This window comes from Podarcis bocagei, assembly GCF_964188305.1.
Source record: "Podarcis bocagei genome assembly, chromosome: Z".
NCBI classification, from domain to species: domain Eukaryota; kingdom Metazoa; phylum Chordata; class Lepidosauria; order Squamata; family Lacertidae; genus Podarcis; species Podarcis bocagei.
This window is the reverse complement of record NC_138140.1, coordinates 17,413,071-17,435,355: the sequence shown is the minus strand read 5'-3', so window position 1 is coordinate 17,435,355 and position 22,285 is coordinate 17,413,071. Positions and strand designations below refer to the sequence as shown.

At 44.6% G+C, this 22,285-nt stretch overlaps 1 protein-coding gene across 3 annotated transcripts; it reads right to left on the bottom strand.

Annotated features, from left to right (window-relative positions):
* Positions 1-106: 106 nt before the first annotated feature.
* On the bottom strand, positions 107-22,028 carry PHYHD1 (phytanoyl-CoA dioxygenase domain containing 1). 3 transcript variants are annotated; one of them, XM_081178876.1, is made up of 11 exons: positions 21,884-22,028; positions 16,933-17,091; positions 14,363-14,438; positions 12,003-12,050; positions 8,238-8,293; positions 5,215-5,277; positions 5,076-5,097; positions 3,058-3,186; positions 1,717-1,833; positions 1,316-1,442; positions 107-823 (listed from the first exon to the last, which is right to left on the bottom strand). In XM_081178876.1, the coding sequence occupies exons 2-11, from the start codon at positions 17,029-17,031 to the stop codon at positions 772-774; spliced, it is 789 nt and encodes a 262-aa protein (XP_081035002.1). In that variant the 5' UTR covers positions 17,032-17,091; positions 21,884-22,028; the 3' UTR covers positions 107-771. The 3 variants fall into 3 exon arrangements, with proteins under 3 accessions (XP_081035002.1, XP_081035001.1, XP_081035003.1); XM_081178875.1 differs by lacking the exon at positions 21,884-22,028 and adding an exon at positions 20,446-20,581; XM_081178877.1 differs by lacking the exons at positions 16,933-17,091; positions 21,884-22,028 and adding an exon at positions 20,446-20,557.
* Positions 22,029-22,285: the final 257 nt, after the last annotated feature.

Below are 22,285 nucleotides of genomic sequence, written 5' to 3'. Positions count from 1 at the left end.
CTTCCCAGTAGATATGCATAGGTTATTTTTGCAGGACATAGCTGGTGCCTTCCTGAAATCCCCCTTGCTCATTAGCAACACTGTAAAACAGGGAAAACACAGAATATTCCTACACATTTAAGATTTATTTGGTGCTGCCAGTCTATTTAGTGTAATTATATTCCATCATTTATACAAATCTTACTTATTTATTACATTTGTATCCCAGGCTTCCTCCAAGGAATAAGAGGCAGAGAGTTGTCTCTGACAAAGTTCTACTCAGAGGAGAGCCAATGAAATGAATACCTCTGTTCGTCACTTTCATCCATTTCAATGCCTTCTATTGTCCTGGCCTTTTAAATGAATGAAAATGACTAGCTTAGGTCGATTAAATTCCATGGGCCTACTCTGAGTAGAACTTCATTGGATACAACCCAGTAGATCTAGGCTAGTTGGACTACCATTGGATACAACTCCACAGTATGTGGTTCTCTCCTCCCTGCCACACATACCCATCCTTTTATCTTCACAACATCCCTGTGAGGTAGGCTAAGCTGAGAGTGTATGTGATTGGCCCAAGTGGAGATTAGAACCTGGGTCTTCCCCAGTCTAGCACTAAGGACCGCACTGACTCTGATTCTCCCATCCTGCCCAGAAGAGGAATCTTCCACGTTAAAGATGAGACGAGACTGGAAACAAGAAATCACAAAGCTAGATTTTTTAAAAAGGTAAAGTAGCTAGCAGTGAACTCCAAGGCATGGGCTGGTCAGTCGCCACCTTGCACTCCAGTTGTTAGTTTTGTGTGTACAAAGAGGGGAAAGGCAACTCAGGGGTTGGCTGAAGCCTAGAAGACAAAAAAAGGTATGGTATGTTGGAACATAGAATACTAACAGATTAACTAGAGCACAACATGCATGGAAATTAAATCTCCCAAAGGAAGGTGGGGGTAGGGAACCTTTTTCAACCCAATGAGCACATTCCCTTCTGGGCAACCTCCTAGGAAAAGGGCCGGCTTACATAGGAATATAGGAAGCTGCTTTATACTGAGTCAGACCCTTGGTTCATCTGGCTCAGGATGGTCTGTGCTGACTCTCAACACCTTTCCAAGGTTTCAGGCTGGGAGGTCTTCCCCCCACCTTACCTGGAGATGCTACTGAGGATTGAACCTCTGAAACTTCTGCATGCAAAGCAGATGCTCTGCCACTGAGCTGCAGCCCTTCTCCTAAGATTTGAAAGCTATTGTGGTGGGGGCAAGTGCATAGTGCTTAGCAACGGATCACCCCCAAGGTCCCTTTTATATTGCAAAGTGTTCTCTGATCTACAGCCTCCTTCCTACCAGTTCTCTGGGCTCCAAGCCGTGTCCTTGGCCTCCATGATATGGAATGTGTAGACGTGGCGGGACTTTTCGGAGAGGTTCGGCTCACTTTTGTGGACAACCTCACCATGGATCAGAATGAGGCCACCTATTTTGTGATTTAAAAGCAACACACCGTCATACCAAGCGAGTGCATGAATTTGCAAAGTCAAATCACCAATCCCATTACCATTCCCCCTAGCCTACTATTGTCTATTGGATCTGAATCAAAACCTGAGGTAACCTTTGTTGTGTAGCAAAGAAAGGAGAGTGAGATGCTTACCTGAACACCCCCCTGTCGTCTCTGCATTGTGTTCGTGGCATGATGCCCAGCAGTTAATATCTATATTCCTCTTAATGTTTACCCTTGTTGTCAGGTTTACCTTTCTCAACAGGCACTGGGATGAATTGCCTGTCATCGTACGTCTGCTCAGAGCCAACAAACTTTGTGCAGGGGATTGTGCCTGGGGGAGTACGAACCATACGCCGAGTGATCCCACCTATAAAACAGCACGTTGGAAACATGAAGGATGCCACAGAAAGTGCCAAGGAGGACATGTTGACAGACTTGTGTCTTGTACACAGATGCCCTGGCAAGATCTCTCCAAGTAAAGCAATACTCTAGGCCAAGGTGGTCCAGCCTCTCAGACCAAGTGGGCTGCAATAGTAGTTGGACACACAACCTGCCGGCCACACACTGATTTAAATTTCCATGTTGTAAATTAAAGTGTTTATAATATAGTTAATATTATTTAATACAATTAATAAATTTAATATACAGTGGTACCTCTGGATTCGAACAGGATCCGTTCCGGAGTGAACATAACGCGCGACTGCCGCTTCCACACATGCGCGTGACGTCATTTTGAGCGTCTGCATGAGCGGCGAAACCCAGAAGTAATGCATTCCATTACTTCCGGGTCGCCACAGAGCGCAACCCGAAAATGCTTAACCTGAAGCGTATTCATCCTGAGGTATGACTGTATATATAATTAAATACAGAATTGTTAGATTGTGGGGAGATTGAGTCCCTGTCAATATAAAAAAGCAACGTAGAATCATCATCATCATCATCATAATTCTAGTCCAATTTGCAATCCGTAGCAAATGGCTACACACCGCCCTGCCTGTCAAACAGGGCAGCCAACAGCACAGCCTCCATGTCCAGGGGCAGTCAACCTGTCCCGCAGAGCTGCAGATAGAGGTCCCACTAAGTCCTCCCCACCCACTGGCTGGTTGGCTGTTCACCCTGTCTCTGTTGGTCCTGGGCTGCATCACAGCCTCTCTCCAACCTGGCAGGTCAGCTCTGCCACATCCCTCAAAAGGTTGCCGCCTCCAAGCCATACTTCCACTTTGTGTCCCTGTGCTGGCCTGCCAATCAAAAGGCAGGGCATTGAAACATCCAATGCCCAGCTCTCCCCTTTGGTGGGTTTTCAAGCATCCCACTCGCCCCACTCATGCTTGTACTCTCTCATTAGCAGTGCTCTTTTGCTGATGAGGAGGGAGGGGCCAAGCAACCAGCCTGCAAGAGGAGGAAGCTTCTCAGGACAGGATAGGCAGAAGAGCCACTGAAGGACAGTAACAGAGCTGGGGGCACGGGACAAATGTACCACTGTTGTGCCAAATGAAGCTGCAGCAAGGGCAGCCAATGTGGCGCCAACCAGATGTTGTGGGTCTGCAGTTGCTTTCCTATCAAATCAAATGCCATGCTACTATTTTCTTACTTGTGTGAGAGCCAGGGATGAACCACAAACAGCCATTCTCTAGGGTGGCGTTTTCCAGGGCGATCCAGAAGCCGATCACTCGCCCCAAAGGTTCCGTATGTAGAAAGGTGGCATCCTGATGTGGCGTCACTGGAAGCAACAGATCGCACAGATGCAAACAGCTGGCTCGAATGTCACACTAAACAAAAGTTTTCTCCAACCCTCATTTAGTCAAGAAAGGAGATTCTGGCTAAACACCAGGAAGAACTTTCTGGTAGTAAGAGATGTTTGACAATAGAACAAACTCCCTCGGGAGGTAGTAGACTCTCCTTCAGTGGAGGTTTTCAAGCAGTGGTTGTATGGTCATCTGTAAGGAATGCTGTAGTTGAGATTACTGCATTGCAGGGAGCTGAGCTACATGACCCTGAGGGTCCTCCCAACCCTACTGTTCCATGATTCTGTAATTCTATAAGTCATATAATTGGTCCATCTATCTCAGTATTATTGAAACTTACTGGCAGCAATGGCCCTCCAGATTCCAGGCAGGGGGCTTTTCCCAGCCTGAACCAGGGAAACTTCTGCATGCAATGTTCACTTTAAACCTTTTCAGAATCCATGGACATCTTGCATAGATGTCTTGGTAGAAAAGGCAAAATGGGCTTTCCTGCAAAGTAAACAACTTCCCATCCTTCCTCTTCCATGCACTTGCCCTTCCCTTGACTGTAACATTATCATTGACAGTAATACTGCAGAGGGACGCTGCTGACTTGAATTGCAGCCTCAAAGCAGTGCAAGAGTTCAGCACTCGCTATTAACCATGCCACTGGTCTATTATATCCTTGGCTTGTTAGTGACAGCAGGTAACAAGAGATGTGCTTGCATTTATTTATTTATTTATTTATTTATTCATTTATTTACTGCATTTATAACTCACCTTTTTCTCCAAGGTGAAGTACACAGTTCTCCTCACTTCATCCCCTCCAACAACCCTGCGAGGTAGGTTGCCTGTGAGGCCGTGACTGGCCCAAGGTCACACCCAGTGAGCTACATGGCTGAGTGGGGGAATTGAACACTGCTCTCTCCCAGGCCCTAGTCTGACACTCTAGCCACTACACTACACTGGCTCTCTTTCTTAGTATAGATCAGGGTTTCACAAACTTGTGTCTCCAGCTGTTTTTGGACTACAGTTCCCATCATCCCTGACCACTGGCCTTGCTAGCTACAGATGATGGGAGTTGTAGTCCAAAAACAGCTGGAGAGACAAGTTTGGGAAACACTGATTTACACTGAAACCAGATTATCAGGAGCTGTGTACGTGCCCCTCACCAGAATCAATCTTTGGCCAAACAACCAAAAGCCTATATATAAGAAGAGCCTTGCTACATCAGATCAAAAGTCCATCTACTCCCAAGAGAAGAGAGCACTACGTTCTATTCTGGACAAACCTTTTGGGCGCCATATGCAAGGAGTGGTCAGGGACAGATGCAGAAGTCGGTGGAGTAAATTTTAGCTTTGCACAGTAACCTAGTTTGTACATAAACATACAAAAGTAAAATACATGATCAAAGACCGTGTGTGCCCTCCAAAAGCATTCAAGAAGGGCAGTCAGCTTGGCCAGAGAGTGGTGCAACACAGGAAGGAGTGTTCAGTCCCCAGCATCTCTACATAGGACTGAGAACGACCCCAGTCTGAAATCCTTGTGGTGGTGGTGCCAGCCAGTGTAGACTGTACTGAGCCAGATAGCTCAATGGTCTAACTCAGTATAAAACAGCTTATTTCCTTTATTTAGAATCATGAGGTCTGGGACTTTAATTTGGAGGGAAGGGCCAGGGAAGAAGGTCACAGGTTCAATCCCTGATGGAAACTCCATGTAGGGCTGGTACTGTTCCCTTCCAGAAACCTTGGAGAGCTACCTCCAGTCAGTGCAGACAATACTGAGCTAGATGGACCAATAGTCTGACTTTCTTCTGTTCCTGTTTAACCCAGCCCTTTATTCAGAACTACTTTCATTGTAGAAATAGGCAGAGTATGAACCTCACCTTCACCGCCGATGCCAGGTTGCTAGAAAACAAGGGGGGGAAACACCATTTTATTGAGGAGGAAACTACAAAAAGATTGTCCTATTAATGCATTTAATTCATTCATTCAGTTAATAAGCAGAGTTAAAGGTTACCATACCTTGAATATGTACATGCTTTGCACCACCACTGGGTTTTCAAAGCCCAGTTTTCTTGCCAGTACCTGAAAAATATCCCAAAATTTGCACAAGATTAGATAAAAATAGTAGTTCACACATCATGGTGAAATATGGTTTGTCATGACATGTGCAAGCTATGACTACCCTCAGGTTTGTGCCTACACACCACTTAGTTCCACATAGCCAGAAGGAGATTTTTGGGAACTTACTTTCAGTTTCTGTTAAACTCTGCTTGCAGTTGTGGCTTTTTTACAAACTATGGTCAGTTTCAAAATATGCCACATTCAAACCATAGTTTATGAAGCAGGCTTGTTAAGCTAGCTAACTACAAAGGAGCAGGTAATAAAACATAGGGGCTCTCAGTGTATACCCATTGAAATCAATGGGCATGACTAACTGAGGTCCATTGTAATGGCTCCAACTTCATTGGCTCCAACTCCATTATACATTCACACAAACAGTGGCTTTTGAAATGAGAGTATTAACAATCAGAAATAGTTTTTAAAATGTGATTTGGTTTTAATGGCTATAACGTGTAAATATTCTTCAACTCTTCATATTATATTTATGGGCCAGAAATATAATCAATCAAACAAACAAAGGCACATCTCTCCCTTTGGAGCTTGAGAACTTCATTCCTTCTCATATAGTTATTTATGAAGTTTTGCATATTGCAAAAGGGAAGTAAAGTATACAGAAAAAACGATAGTAAGACAGGTAAGTGAACATGTCCTTACCAAAAACAACCCTCCATGCCTGATGGAAAGAAACAGGACCCATACCTTATTATTACTATTAAAATTTGTATACTGTACTTCATCCACAGATCCCAAGGCGGTTCACAACAGAAAAATACAAAATGAGAACACAAAAAGAAAAACCAATACCCTCTCAAAAAAACAACACTACGCTTAAAAAGCCATAGGATGTTAATCAGCTGTACACCTGTTTGGAAAAAAATGTTTTTGCCTAGCACCTAAAGATATGTACTGTATTTTTCGCTCTATAACACACACCCAACCATAACACACACATAGTTTTTAGAGGAGGAAAATCCGTAGGCATGCCACCCTTAGGCATTTCCTCCATAACACGCACAGACATTTCCCCTTACTTTCTAGGAGGAAAAAAGTGAGTGTTATGGTGCAAAAAATACGGTAATGATGACACCAGGTGCGTCTCCCTTTGGGAAGCATTCCACAAACACGGAGCCACAACAGAAAATGCCTGTTCTCGTGTTGCCACTCTCCAGACCTCATGGAGGAGGCACCCAAAGAAGGGCCTCAGATGTATGAGTGCAGGGTCCAGACAGTGGCGAAGCTTCATGCTCTAGCGTTGGGGGGTGGAGAGCAGGTGGGGGTGGGGCTAGCACAAATCCCAGGGGCAGGACACACAGCCTGGTGGCAGCCGCAATGGCACCCCACCAGGATCGTGCTGCTGGGGGTGGTGCACTCCCCGCGCACTCCTCTTCCTCCGCCAGTGTGTCCAGGTCCAGACTTTGCACAGTGGTATTCCAGGTGCAGTGTGGACTAGACCAGTGGTTCCCAAATTTTGGGGGGCCGCTGCCCCCTTGGTTCCATAAACTCATCCCTGGTGTTCCCTACACTATGCCCTCAAAAGCATGTTTCAGATTAGCAGTCTGCAGAACCCACTAAGGAAGATAATAGCACAATAAAATTCAAAACAGTAACAATTAATTGCACATTTATTTGAAACCCAATTAAAGCTATTTAGTTTCATTAATTCAACAAAATTGAAGGACTTGATGCAGTGGTGCCAGCTCTTTGAAGCTGTTTACACCTCCAGCGCCCCCCTGCCACCCCCTTGTCTCTTTGCACTCCCCCAGGTGGCTCCACTGCCCACTTTGGGAACCACTGGACTATTACAATGCAAGTCATGTAAAGGAAGCTGTCAGAGGCAGTAATTAAATTATTTAAATGCTTTCTTCCCCTTCTGTTACAATTTTTCAGAGTAGGAGATTCCTTACAGTCAAATGTAAAGAGGATATACCGTATTTTTCGCTCTATAACACACACCCAACCATAACACGCACGTAGTTTTTAGAGGAGGAAAATCCGTAGGCATGCCACCCGTAGGCATTCCCTCCATAACACGCACAGACATTTCCCCTTACTTTTTAGGAGGAAAAAAGTGAGTGTTATGGTGCAAAAAATACGGTAGTTTTCCACTGAAGGTTTGGAGCAGTTACACCTATTTGTACATCATTAGGCCCTTAGTCATTTTCCAGTGTATTAGCATATTCAACTAATGGAAACCAGATGGCCGAAAACTGGTCACTTTCCCATTGTCCTCTTATCACCTGTCATTGGTGGGAAAGTTTATCCAGCAAAGCTACATGCCAGATTTTGTCATACCAGTAGCTCAGTTCCTTTCAAAATAAGGCTATTGTGTACCTGGGAGCAGAAAGAGTATGAACCAATAATTCCCCATATTGTTCTTTCCAAAGTCACATACACACCGTACAGTGGCCCTTTAAACAGTCATGACTTACTGTAAAGAATCCTGGGAGCTGTAGTTAGTTAAGGGTGCTGAGAGTTGTTAGGAGACCCCCTATCTCCCCCACCCCCAGCAAGAAATCCCAGAGTTCCCTGGGAAGAGGGATGGATTGTTAAACTGCTCTGAGAATTGTAGCTCTCTGTGCAAAATAGGGGTCTCCTAACAACTCTCAGCACCCTTGTAACTGCTGTTGCCATGGTTTTTGGTGCAGTTTGTTCAGCGTGCTGAGAGTTGCTAGAAAACTCCCTTGTTCTATGCACACAGCTGCAGTTCCCAGAGTGCCTGAACCATCCACCACTCTTCTCAAGGAACTATAGCTTTGGGAAAGGAATGGGGGATGATCTATTATCTCAGAACCCTGAACACAGCTACCAGGATTTGCTGGAGGAAGCCATGACTGTTAAAAGGGGTATAAGGGGGGCTTTGAATGCATGGTGGAAATGTGGTCTAAATGGACTTGGGGCTTTCGGTTGGCACTCGAACTCACCTGCACGTCTGAGGAGTGAGTGATCTGCTTGAAGGTGGAATCGTATGCATGCAACGCTGCAAAAGAGTGGGGAAAGAGATGAAGCAAGTAGAAATTGTCCCTGCTTTTTTGCTGTTGCAACTTACTGTATCTCATCCAATCACCTTCCTGATCAAGGGAAAGGGACATCCCTATACCCTTTTTAAAAACAGCAATGAAGGGGGTCCATCAATGAAAGCGCAATCCTATGCATCTTGACTTAAGAGGTAAATCACACTTACCGGTCTTTTAATGGAATGCGTTACCAGGTAAGTGTGCTGATGAGTTTTGGGGCCTGACATCCAGATGATTCAGTTTGAAATGAGGCACACATTTGCAGAACATAGGAAGCTGTCTTATAGTGAAGGAGGCCATTTGGGTTCATTTAGCTCAGTATTGTCCACACCAGTGGCTCCCAATTAGGTGTCCGGGGACCCCTGGGGGTCCGCAGAACACACCCCGGGAGTCTGCGGCTCCATCTCCTGCCAGGGGCTCACTTAATTTGTGCAATGAAAGCCTTCCACAGATCACCCAGCCTCTGCTCATGACCAATGCCTGCTTGCTGGCAGGGGAAAAACTTGTGGAAAAGTTGCTGGATGGCAGGTGAGCTGGGATTGGGCACAAACCTCTGACACAGTTCCTATGGGCTCTTGCGATTAGAGGGGAGGGAAGGAGTGCAAACAGCTCAAATCCTTATTATCATTTTTAAAAATGTAAGGGATTCCTTCCCCTTGTTATCTACTTCTAAATTGAAAATGACTTCTAATTGCTTTCAAGAACTATCAAGTTTAGAGGACTTTCCCACTGCTTTTAGGTAGGGTTTTCAGTGAATCTTGCCTTATGAGTTTGGGATTCATGTCTCCTCTTGGAAGTCCCACAGGGGAAATAGCTAAGCAAATTGCCACTATGATTAGCACAACAGCTCTGATGATTTAGGGCTGGGCAATACTTTCTTTTTCAACATTGTGATATAAAGGTAAAAGTAAAGAGACCCCCAACCATTAGGTTCAGTTGCGGACAACTCTGGGGTTGCGGCGCTCATCTCGCTTTACTGGCTGAGGGAACTGGTGTACAGCTTCCGGGTCATGTGGCCAACATGACTAAGCTGCTTCTAGTGAACCAGAGCAGCGCGCAGAAACGCCTTCCCAATGGAGCAGTACCTATTTATCTACTTGCACTCTGACGTGCTTTCGAACTGCTAGGTTGGCAGGAGCAGGGACAGAGCAACGGGAGCTCACCCCATCGCAGGGATTCGAACCGCCAACCTTCTGATGGGCAAGCCCTAGGCTCTGTGGTTTAACCCACAGCGCTACCTGCATCCCATTCACATTGTAATATAGCAGCAGCTAAATACCGGTATATGCTGATACATCACGGTAACTGGAATTTATCTCAGCTGCTTCTTGAGTGCCCAGGAGCAGACCCAGCTCCCCAGGAGCCAGGCCCCAAATCAATAAAGACACAAGACAGTGTAGATATGGGATTAAATTGGCTACAACTTTATTAATTTCAGATGTAGTAAAACCTTGGCTTAGGCATTGGGCATGTATCCCTCTCAGCCCCCTAGCTAGGATCTGTGGCTAGGCAGGGTCAGTCAGGAATATGAGGGACACTGCAAAACGTGCCTTTACACAGCTGCCCTCCCCTTTTCAAGTTGCTGAGGGGAGTTTGACCCTCCAACGAGTGCTTATGGTCAGTGACTCCCCTCTCAAACCCCCTCTAAGAGGGCCCTGCAACACTGCCGCAGGAGGGGTGCGTTACCACACTACCCCTCCATTCCATTGATGGACTAAAGGATTCTGCCCAAGACCTAAAACCACCAAAGTTTTGACAATTCTTAAGGGGAAGGAAAAACCTGCAGAGCAGGTGTTATGTACTGAGTTGAATAGGATCCATAAAGCAGCAGTCTGATTGGTCCTAGAACAAAAGGGTTTAGAATGCAGCGGTCTGATTGGTCCACAGGAGCCACCCAAACCAGCTCCAGGTGGAAGAGAATCTGCAGCCTGATTGGCCTACAGGAGAATCCTGGAATTAGCCAATCATGTGGGGACCATTGTGTAAATAATGTATATATGGCAGACATTCTAGGGGAACTTCCATTCCTCCTCACCACTATGAGCTGAATAAAGAGCATGAAATCCACTTTCGACTCCGAGTATATTTCAATAGGGGAATTCCTTCCCAGCTCTGAAAGACAGCAACCTTCGACCTCGAAGGGAAACAATTAGCCTGCACGGTCATTCCTACCTTAGGGAAGGAAGAAGCAGCCAAGATACATGGCCCAACCCTCCACAGTGAACAAGTCCTGATCCCTTTCAGGCTCACCTGCGCTGAACTGTTCAGCTGGAGGATGGAAGAGGTCTTCCCCCCCCCCATGAAGGAGCAAGTGGTGGGCTGGGGGCTCTGCTCAGCTGAGGAGAGGGGCAATCGTGCACCCCTTAGTGGAGCATTTTCATGGAAAACCACCCCACCACTGGCTCATGTGAGCAGGTGGCAGGTCAGGGGTTCCGTAAAATTGCTTGGCTGAGGCAAGGACAGCCGTGCACTCCTCAGCTGAGCAGTTTAAAGAAGCAGAGGGAGAAACAAGTTCTATCAGCGCCTCACCGATGTACCTTGTTTTTCCCTCTGCCAGTATGAGAGCAGAGTGGGATGGTGGCTTCACTAAACTGCTATCAGCGCCAGCTGGAGAGCAGTGGTGATTTCACTTGCAATATACCGGTATTGTACCACCGAGTGCTGGGAGATGTATCAGTACATCACCCAGGCCTATGTAGTGCAAAAGGCAGCTGCATGGATGTTGTTTTCTTGTTTTCTCTGGGAAGCTATGTGGCTACAATGGGGGGGGGGGGAATGGATGTACAGCTGAATCTTAATAAATTAAAAAGTTGGTTATTCCTATTGGGTAATCAGCAAAAAATAAAAACCTCACTCCCCAAAAGTACTGTATTTAATTAAGCTCTTTAAGCCAAGGATTAAACTTGGGCACAGGAAGACTAAATAAATTATTTTTAAAAAATTAAAAAATTGTCCAGTAGCACCTTAGAGAACAACTAAGTTTGCTCTGGGTATAAGCTTTTGTGTGCATGCACACTTCTTCAGATACCTGCAGTCTTCAGATACCTGCATGCACTATTACTATTACTATTACTATTACTAGTAGTAGTAGTAGTAGTAGTAGTAGTAGTAGAAGTATTACCAACATTACAAAATCCCAGTTGTTTTCTACTCAGTCTTCACCAATGTGTTATCAAGCCCTGACCAAGCCTTCACCTATGTCTTGAAGGTGCAAGATCCCTTACTTAGCAGAACCCTATGTTGCAAAGTTTTGCTAAGATGTACGGTCTCAGATTACAAGGAAGGAATAGCATGTGTGAATACTCATATAAAAAGCTTTCTGCATATAGAGCACTTGCAAGTTAGGGACACAATTGCTTTTAAAAAAATTCAGTTGTAATGAAACAATGGCGACAAGTTGTTCCTACTTTCTGTGGATAGACAAGTTGTGGTAATATCACAAATTTTATGGTCTGTTTTTTAGTACACCTAAAATCCTTTTCTTATTAGGGGCTACCCCACATTTTCTTTAAAAAATTTCTTTGCACAGGTAACTACCATAGAGTTATCAAAATTTTCAAAAGTAGGGGTCCGTGGCTTGGCTTTTGCAAAATGCTTTTTGCAACATGCTTTATGGAGAAATGGACTGCCAAGTGTGTATCATTTTCATACACTGCTGTCTTTAATACTTACCATGGCCAATTTTATTAACAGCTTTTTCCTTTGGAACAAGAAAATCTCCTAGGAAAGAAAAATGTTGAATTCAACATAAATCACATAGCACATGTGTTATATCCAGTGCTTTTTTTCTAAAAAATAAATAAATGTTTAGGGGTACTCACATTTTACTACTCATATTGAAATTCTGCCCCTTAATGAGGCCAAACTTAAATTCACAAAATGTTTAGGAGTAACCATACCCCTGCGTACCCCCAGAAAAAAAGCACTGGTTATATCAGTTTAGATCAGTTTAGGAAAAGTTCCCAAACTTTTTCAGCAACTGCCACCTTTGGTTCCATCAACTCATCCCCACCCCCCCATCCTACAAAAAGCATTATTAATTATAACGGTTTGCACGACCCTCTAAGGAAGAAATGTATGTAACTGACAGATGGAAAATCAGATGCTCTTTTAATTTCTTTTTCTCCCCCCCAGTTCTATTTCTCACTTCCTTTTATCTTCTTTATTCTGTCTTTATTTTTTGTTTGGTGTCCTCTCCTCTGGGATTATACACTCATGAAGGTGATGACTAGCTGAAGGACCCTGTGTGTGAGGCAGGCAAGGGAGGATCTCCCAAGGTGAGAGGCTGAGAGAAGAAAGGGGAGCTCTCAGGTGAGAGATTGAAGGGTCCACCCCTTTCTGTGGGTGACAAGGGGTCAGAGCTACCTTTGAGCTACCTGTCAACTTTTCCCTTTTCTTGCATGGAATCCTATTCAGAATACAGTGCTACCTCAGGTTAGAGGCGCAAGTCACAGCAACAGCCAAGGCGACATTTTTCCACCTTCGCCGCATCAAGCAGTTGGTCCCTTACCTTTCCCGCCCCGACCTGGCCACAGTGATCCATGCGACAGTCATCTCCAGGCTTGACTACTGTAACTCGCTCTACGCGGGGCTGCCCTTGAAGCTGTCCCAGAAACTCCAGCGGGTACAGAATGCTGCAGCGAGGCTCCTCACAGCGTCTCTGCCATGGGAGCATATTCATCCAGTGCTTTTCAAGCTGCACTGGCTCCCGGTGGAGTACAGGGTCAGATTTAAGGTGCTGCTTTTGACCTTTAAAGCCCTTCACGGCCTAGGACCCTCGTACCTACGGGACCGCCTCGCCTGGTATGCCCCACAGAGAGCCTCAAGGTCCATAAATAACAACACCCTAGTGGTCCCAGGCCCTAAGGAAGTTAGATTGGCTTCAACCAGAGCCAGGGCCTTTTCAGCACTGGCCCCAACTTGGTGGAACGCTCTGTCTCATGAGACCAGGGCCCTGCAGGATCTGATCTCTTTCCGCAGGGCCTGTAAGACAGAGTTGTTCCGCCTGGCCTTTGGATTGGAGCCAATTTGATTCCCTCCGCCCCCTTTTTCTTTTTTCTTTTCCTTCTCCTGCAATGAGGCTCCATTTTAATATTTTAATGTTCCATTATTTTAATGTTGTATTTTATTTTTGTTTTTAAGTTGTAATCACTCATCTTGTTTTTATTATTGCTTGTAAGCCACTCTGAGCCCGGCCTTGGCTGGGGAGGGCGGGGTATAAATAAAAAATTATTATTATTATTATTATTATTATTAATTCGTTCCGGAGGTCTGTACTTAACCTGAAACTGTTCTTAACCTGAAGCACTACTTTAGCTAATGGAGCCTCCTGCTGCTGCTGCGCCGCCGGAGCATGATTTCTGTTCTCATCCTGAAGCAAAGTTCTTAACCTGAGATAATATTTCTGGGTTAGCGGAGTCTGTAACCTGAAGCGTATGCAACCAGTGGTACCACTGTAAGGGAATATCCTTAAAAAAAGGGAAACGTTGACAGCTATGCCTTTGAGACAGGACTCTGCATTTTCCTTTCTTTTTTCAGTTTCTGTTTTTGTTTAGATTAGTTTGTTTTTTATTGTACTGTATTATGAAAAAACCTTCATAAAATTTTATGGGGGGGGGGAGCAAAAGCTGACCCCATCCCCACTCCCAAAATAGTTTGGCCGTATCACAGGACTGAAAGGAGTCCTCTGGTTTTTCATTAAACATTTGCTTCCACAGAGTAATGTTTATTCTCATTTCTGAGAAATTGTCATATATTAAAGGCACCTGTGATTTCACCTTCATTTTGGAGTCATTTGCTACTTATATGATAGGCCAATCATGGGGGTGGCACGTCCCAATGAAATGTGGCTTTATTTTGTATTCATCATAACATTTGCTTTCTCCTCTTCCTGTATCAGGCTGCTTTATGTTATAACATCTAATTAAATGTGGAGTATATTGAGGGGTTTGCACTTTTTTCTTCTGGATTGTTATTTTAACTTTATTTTTTTAAAGTCTAGATTTCTTTAAAAAAAAATAGAAAATGCTTACCTTTTCTGTCAAAAACACCTTTTTCAAAAAAGAATCTGATTTTGTCTCCGCTGGTTAGGAAATATTTCGCGCTGCCCTGTTGGAGGCCAAAATAAAAATATTATCATCTCACAATGAATACTGAGGCTGTTTATTTAAATATTTTCTGCAGTTTGTAGGGTGCTTCTTCCTTAAATCAAATACAAACAATAAAATTGGTAAGAAGTTCAATATAGAAATGATGATAAGCTAATAAAAATGTTGTTTGCGATGAAGTCATGTGGCCCCTTTAACTACAGAGCTATAACCCATTCTTTAAGACTTAGGAAACTGCCATTAAACAAAGTCAACCCATTCATCCATCTAGCTCAGTATGCTCTACACAGACGAGCAGGCGTCTCTCCCAGCCCTACCTGGAGATGCCATTGGGGACTGAACCTGGGACCTTCTACATGCAAGGCAGGTGTTCTGCTGATGAGCTATGGCCCTTCCTCTTTCTTTGAGACTGTACAAACTTAACATGTCATGGTTTAATCCTATATGTGTTCACTCAGAAGTAAGCCCTGTGTACTAAACTGTAAAGGTAAAGGTAAAGGGACCCCTGACCATTAGGTCCAGTTGTGACCGACTCTGGAGTTGCGGCTCTCATCTTGCTTTATTGGCCGAGGGAGCTGGCGTTCAGCTTCTGGGTTATGTGGCCAGCATGACTAAGCCGCTTCTGGCGAACCAGAGCAGCGCACGGAACACTGTTTACCTTCCCGCCAGAGCGGTACCTATTTATCTACTTGCACTTTGTGCTTTCGAACTGCTAGGTGGGCAGGAGCTGGGACCAAGCAACGGGAGCTCACCCTGTCGCGGGGATTCGAACTGCCAACCTTCTGATCAGCAAATCCTAGGCTCTGTGGTTTAACCCACAGCGCCACCCGCATCCCTCGTACTAAACTGTAGCTTCCAAATTAATGAGAAATTGAATATGCCTATAATATCCTGTTATTTGGATAACTCATGTCAGTTACAACACACTGGAATTGGCACTGGAATTTTATTCAGTTAGATAAAGGCATTCTTCTATAATATATATCTGGTTGTCTCCAACGCAGCGCTAACTCTTTCCACCAGTGCAAGGATTTATGCTTGTGCAATGGAACTTCCACACCTCTCCCCACCTCATGCACCCCCTAAATATGTTATGGGGTTCCTTCAACCCTACAGAACTGACTGGGGAAGCTGCTGAGGGGAGAAGAAGGGGGGGAGTTTTGTTGCACAAGGGTACATCCATGCACAGAAGTGAGTGCATTGTTTTTACTTCAATAATATAATATTTTTATCCCATATTCCTCCTAAGAGATCAGGGGAGCACACAATGACACTGTCTCAAACCATTTACCGTATTTTTCGCTCTATAAGACGCACACTTTCCCCTCCAAAAATTAAGGGGAAATGTGTGTGCATCTTATGGAGCAAATGCAGGCTCTTTGGCTTCAGCGACAGCAACGCGAAGCCTTCGAAGCGCAGTGGGAACGCTCCTGCCGCGCTCCGGAGGCTTCGGGTTGCCTTCACTGAAGCCTGGAGAGCGAGAGGGGTCAGTGCACACCAACCCCTCTCGCTCTTCAGGCTTCAAAGATAACGCCTGAAGCCTCTGGAGCGCAGTGGGAGCTCCCTCTGCGCTCCGGAGGTTTCGGGTTCCTTTCGCTGAAGGGTAGGTGCCCCTTCAGCTAAGGCACAGCACCCCTTCAGCTAAGCGGGAGAAGAAATGGAAGGGGTTCCGTTTCTCCTGCCGCTTCGCTAAAGGGGCACTGCACAGAGAGGGGGATAATTTTTTTTTCTTGTTCTCCCCCTCTAAAACAAGGTGCGTCCTATGGTCGGGTGCATCCTATAGAGCGAAAAATAAGGTAACTTTCACAGCAACCCTTGTAAGGTAGGTTGAGAGATTGCAACAGGCCCACAGTTGTCTAGCAAGCTGTGTGGCTGAGAAAGGATTCGAACTCTCCCCCTGGTTCCTATCCAACAGAGCAACTGCTCTGCCACCCTGGCTCTTAATAGTTCAAAAAGCTGGGGCTGAGGGGTAGGCTGCTCTTCCGAGTTACTCTGCAGCAACGGACCATTATCCTGTCTGCATGACAAAAAAGGGGTTTACCTGCATCTGTCCCCAAAAAGAGGTTGGCATAGTGAAAAAGGAAAGACGGAAAAAAGTGTAAGTTGTTGGAAGCAAATCATTATTATTACTGTCATCAACAATATATTGTCCTAAAAAATGCAAATAGCAAAATAGAGGTGCCATGTTACTTCATGTTACTTATTCCTTTACTAAATATATATCCCATCCTTCTTCTCAAAGGAGCCCAGGGATGCAAACAGCAAGCAAGAAAACAAATAAAAAAATCTTACTCTTTTCTTTTCTTTTTTAAAGCTGGTTGTCATACAGATACAGCTCACACTGCCTAAGGATTAGAAACAAATAAATGAAACTGAATCTAGCTACAGGGAAGTGGGGATTTGAACCCTGGGGTCTCCCTGGAACTAGCCTGCACTCTTAACCACGCTGCAGTGGTTTCTGTGGTGGGAGGTGTGACTGAAGCTGGTTTCTGCACCTGTGCCTGGAGCTGTTCATCTTCCTGGGTTGTAAACTCTGTACGGCAGTGAGGAGGCACGTCCATGTCAGCAATGATCTTTTGGATCTGGGCCCTCATGGCCTCACACACTTCAGAGCTGAAAAACCGGTCAAGAACAAGGAAGCCATCTTGGCGGAACTGGGGGGGTAGGAAGGAGGACATTTTGTTACCATCACCATCACCATCACCACAACGACTAGAATCCAAGAGATAGGCAAATCTGGCATTTTCACTTTTGCTCAGTTTCTCTCCCCCCCCCCCTTTTCTCCACATTTCCATATCAGTTTGTGATTTATTTACTTTTTCAAAAAGTCCTCCCAGAAATTCATCAGCATTTCAGTGTGACTCTCTCCCCAACATACACATTTTTGTATGCAATTTATACACATTTTGGCAAAGAAGGCCATTTCCTCTAACAGAATGCATTTTGGGGTGGGGTATTTTATTTTTACTTGGGTGTTTATTTTTCTGCATGCTATACCCTAGTATGTGCATTATTATTTTTACGCATGACTTGGCTGAAAAGCAACATTGCAACATTCAGAGAAGTACAGTGGTGCCTCGCAAGACGAATGCCTCGCAAAACGAAAAACTTGCAAGACGAAAGAGTTTTCCGTTTTTGAGTCGTTCCGCAAGACGAATTTCCCTATGGGCTTGCTTCGCAAGAAGAAAGCCCATAGGGAAATCTCCGGGGACCTCTTTTAAAATGCTGGCGGTCGGGAGCAAAGACTTTCGCCCACCGCCGGCCTTCAGAAGAGGTCCTGGACCTCTTCTGAAGGCCGGCGGGGGGCAAAAGTCTTTGCTCCCCCCCCGCCTGCCTTCCCGGGACAGCAGAGACTTCTCCGCTGTCCCGGGCGATCTTAAAATGCTGGCGGGCGGCAGCGAAGCCTTCGCTGCCGCCCGCCAGCATTTTAAAATCACCCCGGGACAGCGGAGGCTTCGCTGCCGCCCGCCAGCATTTTAAAATCGCCCCGGGACAGCGGAGGCTTCGCTGCCGCCCGCCAGCATTTTAAAATCGCCCTGGGACAGCGGGGGCTTTTAAAATGCTGGCAGTCGGCAGCAAAGCGCTCCTGTCCCCGGAGCTTGCGGGGCGGGAGGTGGGGAGAAGGGCTTTTCTTCCCACCGCCAGCCTTCAGAACAGCCTTCTGAAGGCTGGCGGTGGGAAGAAAAGCCCTTGTCCCCCCCCCCTCAGCCTTCAGAAGAGGTCGGGGGACAGACTGTCCCCGGACCTGGTCTGAAGGCGGTTTCCATAGGAACGCATTGATTGATTTTCAATGCATTCCTATGGGAAACCGTGCTTCGCAAGTCGAAAAACTCGCAAGAAGAAAAAACTTGCGGAACGAATTAATTTTGTCTTGCGAGGCACCACTGTACAAATTTCAAAAGATGACTGCATTTCAGTTCACAGATAGTTTCTGAAAGTGCAAATCAGGGTAAGTTTCCTTTAAATGTGAACCAAATCAAATTTCTGCCCTATTCCCTGCTGGACAGTACTACAAATCATAGTGCTCCATAGAGTTATGTTGGAGTCTTTTTTAATGAATCATCTGATACAGCTGGTGATGGCCCTAGGACTTTGAGCAATAAGTCTTAACTCCTTCCAATGACTCATTTGTTGCACAAAAGCATCTGCTGTTCTCCCTTGCTCTAAGCCAGGGGTACGCAAAGTTTTTGTGGCTTGGGCCAGTTCACGGTCCTGCAGACGCCACAGTGGGCCGGAGTGTGTGCGAGCATGCACATGTGCAAACACTATTTCCAGCGCTCCTTCCGGCGCAGAGGAGACATGTGCAGCTTCCCATTGGCTGCAGAAGCTTCCTGCAGCCAATGAGAAGCTGACTAGCATCGCGGAAGGCCGTCCCCACTCTGCTCCGTGCTGGTTTAGCATGGCGCATGGGAGCCAGCCAACCGAGCGGGTGGTGGGGTCCCCAAGTGGGCGGTGGGGGGTAAATGACCCCCATGGGCTGCTTGTGGCCCATAGGCCTTAGGTTCCCGACCCCTGCTCTAAGCCCTGGGAGGGATCTGGGGCCCCTGAAACTGAAATAAAATAAATAAAACCATAAAACCCCTAAATCTGTGGTTTCAGTGGCACTGTATAGGGTTCTCTCAACTGAAGAATTGAGTTCCTAGCATACTTAGAGGTGATCCTTCTCATAATAATGTTAGGCTCTGACTACGTAATGGCCTGATAAACGTTCCCACTGAAGTAGCAAGAAATCAAGAGAGATTTCTGCTTTATTGATTCAAATTTGCCATTGTTTCTTATCTATCAAATCAAACCACAACACATTTATGGTGGGAATGTACGTTGGTTCAAGATACTTAGAATTCTTTAATTGTTTAATTTTGACAGAAATGATCAGTACTACCAGAGGAACTATTGTTTGCTGTCCAAAATTAATGTCATTGAATTGTTGAGGATACCAATGTAGATTTATTTTCGTAAGGATTTGTCTTATATATGGTATTTGCAGCTCAAATAGTAATTGCAACGCAATGGAAAACAGCCCCAAATCTTACACTGGACACTTGATACCACTCAGGAATGCAGGTATAGTGAAGGAAATTGCACATAATTTGAGATTTTGACAGGGTCTAGAATCTTTTTATATGATTTGGCATTCCTTTACAGCTGAACACTTATTTTCAATGCAACCTTCGTTACAAGCCTGGGAAATTGGGACCTCTACTTGAAAATCAAGTAACAGTTATATATTCTTCCTTCATGTGTGAAGACAACTTCCATTCTTTTTTCTTTCTTGGCCTGGACTTTGTTACTGAACTGCTCAGTAACTGTATTTATTCTGTGTGCCTATTTTACGGTTTTGATTTTCATCTGTTATAATCGTTCTGTACATTATAAAAAAAAAATTGGAGAAGGAACTGGCAAACCACTCCAGTATTTTGCCAAGAAAACTCCATGGACATAAAAAAAGGAGAAGCTTTGAGAAGAAAGTGAGAGTTTCCAAGGCATGCTGTGGTTCATGGTGTCACGGAGAGTCGAACACGACTAAGATGACTAAACAACAAACAAAAGCATTATAAAACAAAATTCAAAACAACATTGAAAAAGAAAAGAAAATTAACCTGCAACACCATCGCAGCAACAACCCCCTGGAATGAAGTGCCTGCTTACTTTGGAGAACACATTGCCCAAGGAGATTATGGATAAAGAGAGGCGGATTTTCAGAGTTTAAGAGAGGCAACGGATAAAGAGAAAGAAGAGAAAGATCAGGAGATGAATGAGAAGGATCAAAAGAAAGGGTATGCAAAAGGCCAACAATATATTTCAAGTCATGGCAGGATGTTTCTCTCTCCATATGGGCGCACAAAAAAACAAGAGATAAATTCATTGAGTTAATCATTGCTAAATCCAGTTTCAGAGGGTGGCTAGCGGGGGTGGGGAAAACAGCGGAAAGCTTTGCTAATTCAAAGCGACTCATCAGGGCACACACATTTTTATCCCCCTTTTCTTGTTGGCATTTCCCTCCTTACCTTATGGATCTGTTCCTGGGTTATGGATGCCATCGAAGGCAAAGCAAAGAAGTTCAGCCAGGAGGTAAGGGAAGCGTGGTCAACGTGCAATCTTGTTGAGGCTCCACAGTTAATGTTCCACGGCTTGTATCTGTGATCCCTTCCAGGACCATGTGATATTGCCAATGAGGACGCAGGCGGATATATATGTATATATTTGTGTACAGGATGATTATTTCAGGGGCCTCTTGGGCAGACTTTGAATTCTTTTCTTTGGACTCTATAGAGTCCAGATGGAATCAGCATATTATCCTTTTGCTACTTCTTCTTTTTTTTAAGCTGGAAAGCAAACGTTTATAAAAAGATTTAAGTGATGCTTCTGCTGCTGCCTTTTCTATTCTGGCTAATTTGCAAGCGCATCAAAGGCAGCAGCTTCTATAATGCCAAAAATAATATAAAATGTAGACTTAGGGTTGTACCCAATATTAGTCCTACTCAGAGGAGGCCTACTGGGTTGCACCCAACTCTGTTCAACTCAAGGGTAGAACCCTTTTAAATGAAATGGATCTAATTTCGTCATGTCAATTATTTCCAGTGGGCCTGCTCTGAGTAGGACTAGCAGTGGCTACAACACATTTAAATGAGTGGATATAACTAATTTACTATTTTCAGTTGGTCTGCTCTTAATAGAACTTTATGAAATGCAACCCATAGGTTTCAATAACAACCCCACTTCCCTGGGAAGTCAGCCCCAGTGAATTTGATGGGATTTATTTTGAAGTAGAAATGGGCCACATAATGAATTTATAAAGCACATTTATAATACTTTAAACAGTTATGGCTTCTTGCAAATAATCCTAGGACCTGTAGATGACCCATAGAATTGGCCATCCTTTAAAATGTACCCTTCTCTGAATTTTGCAGCAAAGTTATCCACCTAAGTAATGTGTTACAAAAATGCATTACATTAAGCTAAAGTGTACATATCAATGCTTATAATACTGAAAATTACATAACAAAATTCTATATATTAGGAGAAATCACTTTCTGAAGGTGTATTAGGAAAAATTTGCACTAAAATGCTGATGAATTTTCATGACTTTTTTTAAAGTCACAAACTGGTGTGGGAATGTGGAGAACTGAATTTAAAATGGGACAAAATGAGAAATTGACAGAGCATGAAATTGGCATATTTGCATGTCACTGCTCCCGAGTTCCTCATGTTTGGGAGACAGGGTACTCTTGCCTAATAGTTCACTTTTACACTCTTCTGTTTGATCTTCTGTGTCCAATATGCAATGATTCCTTCTCCAGACCTGGCCTCCTTCATTCCTTTCCTTTGCTATTGTGTATTATAATCTTGCTGATGGCTGTTTACAACATTTAAAATATATATAAATTTAAATAAATGTGGCAAGCCAGGAACCCTGAGCCAGAAAAGTGCTGGTTGGAATCTTACCTGTCAGTTCTCAGGACACCAGAGACCATTCCGAAAGAGCTGAGGGTGTATTTTCCCTCTTCTTTTCCCTTTTCTTTTTTTTGCTGTTAGGAGTTCTGATGGCATTTACTCCCAGGGGAATGGGGAGAACAGTGAGTCACGCCAATGCCGCTTGTCCTCAAAAGACGAACAAAGGGCGAAGAAACCAAGGACGGGGGAACATGCAGTGCTTTGCAAACAGCACAGCCCAAATCCTGCCAATTTTCTTGGAACATTCCCCTTAATAAATCTCCAAAAGAGAGGCTTCTTTGGATAAAACTATTATATTACTTCCCAGAACGAGAAGAAGAATTCATAGTATTTTGCCAAAGAATTGCAAGCAGGAAAGGGTGCAGAATGACAACCAGATTACTAGGATCTGAT

Coding starts and splice junctions, on each gene's coding strand:
- PHYHD1 (XM_081178875.1), bottom strand. CDS start 20,478: ATGGCATCCATAACCCAGGAACAGATCCATAAG. Junction 14,439..16,932: donor ATGAACAGCTCCAGGCACAG/GTGCAGAAACCA, acceptor GGCCTCCAACAG/GGCAGCGCGAAATATTTCCT. Junction 5,278..8,237: donor CTCACTCCTCAGACGTGCAG/GTGAGTTCGAGT, acceptor GATATTTTTCAG/GTACTGGCAAGAAAACTGGG.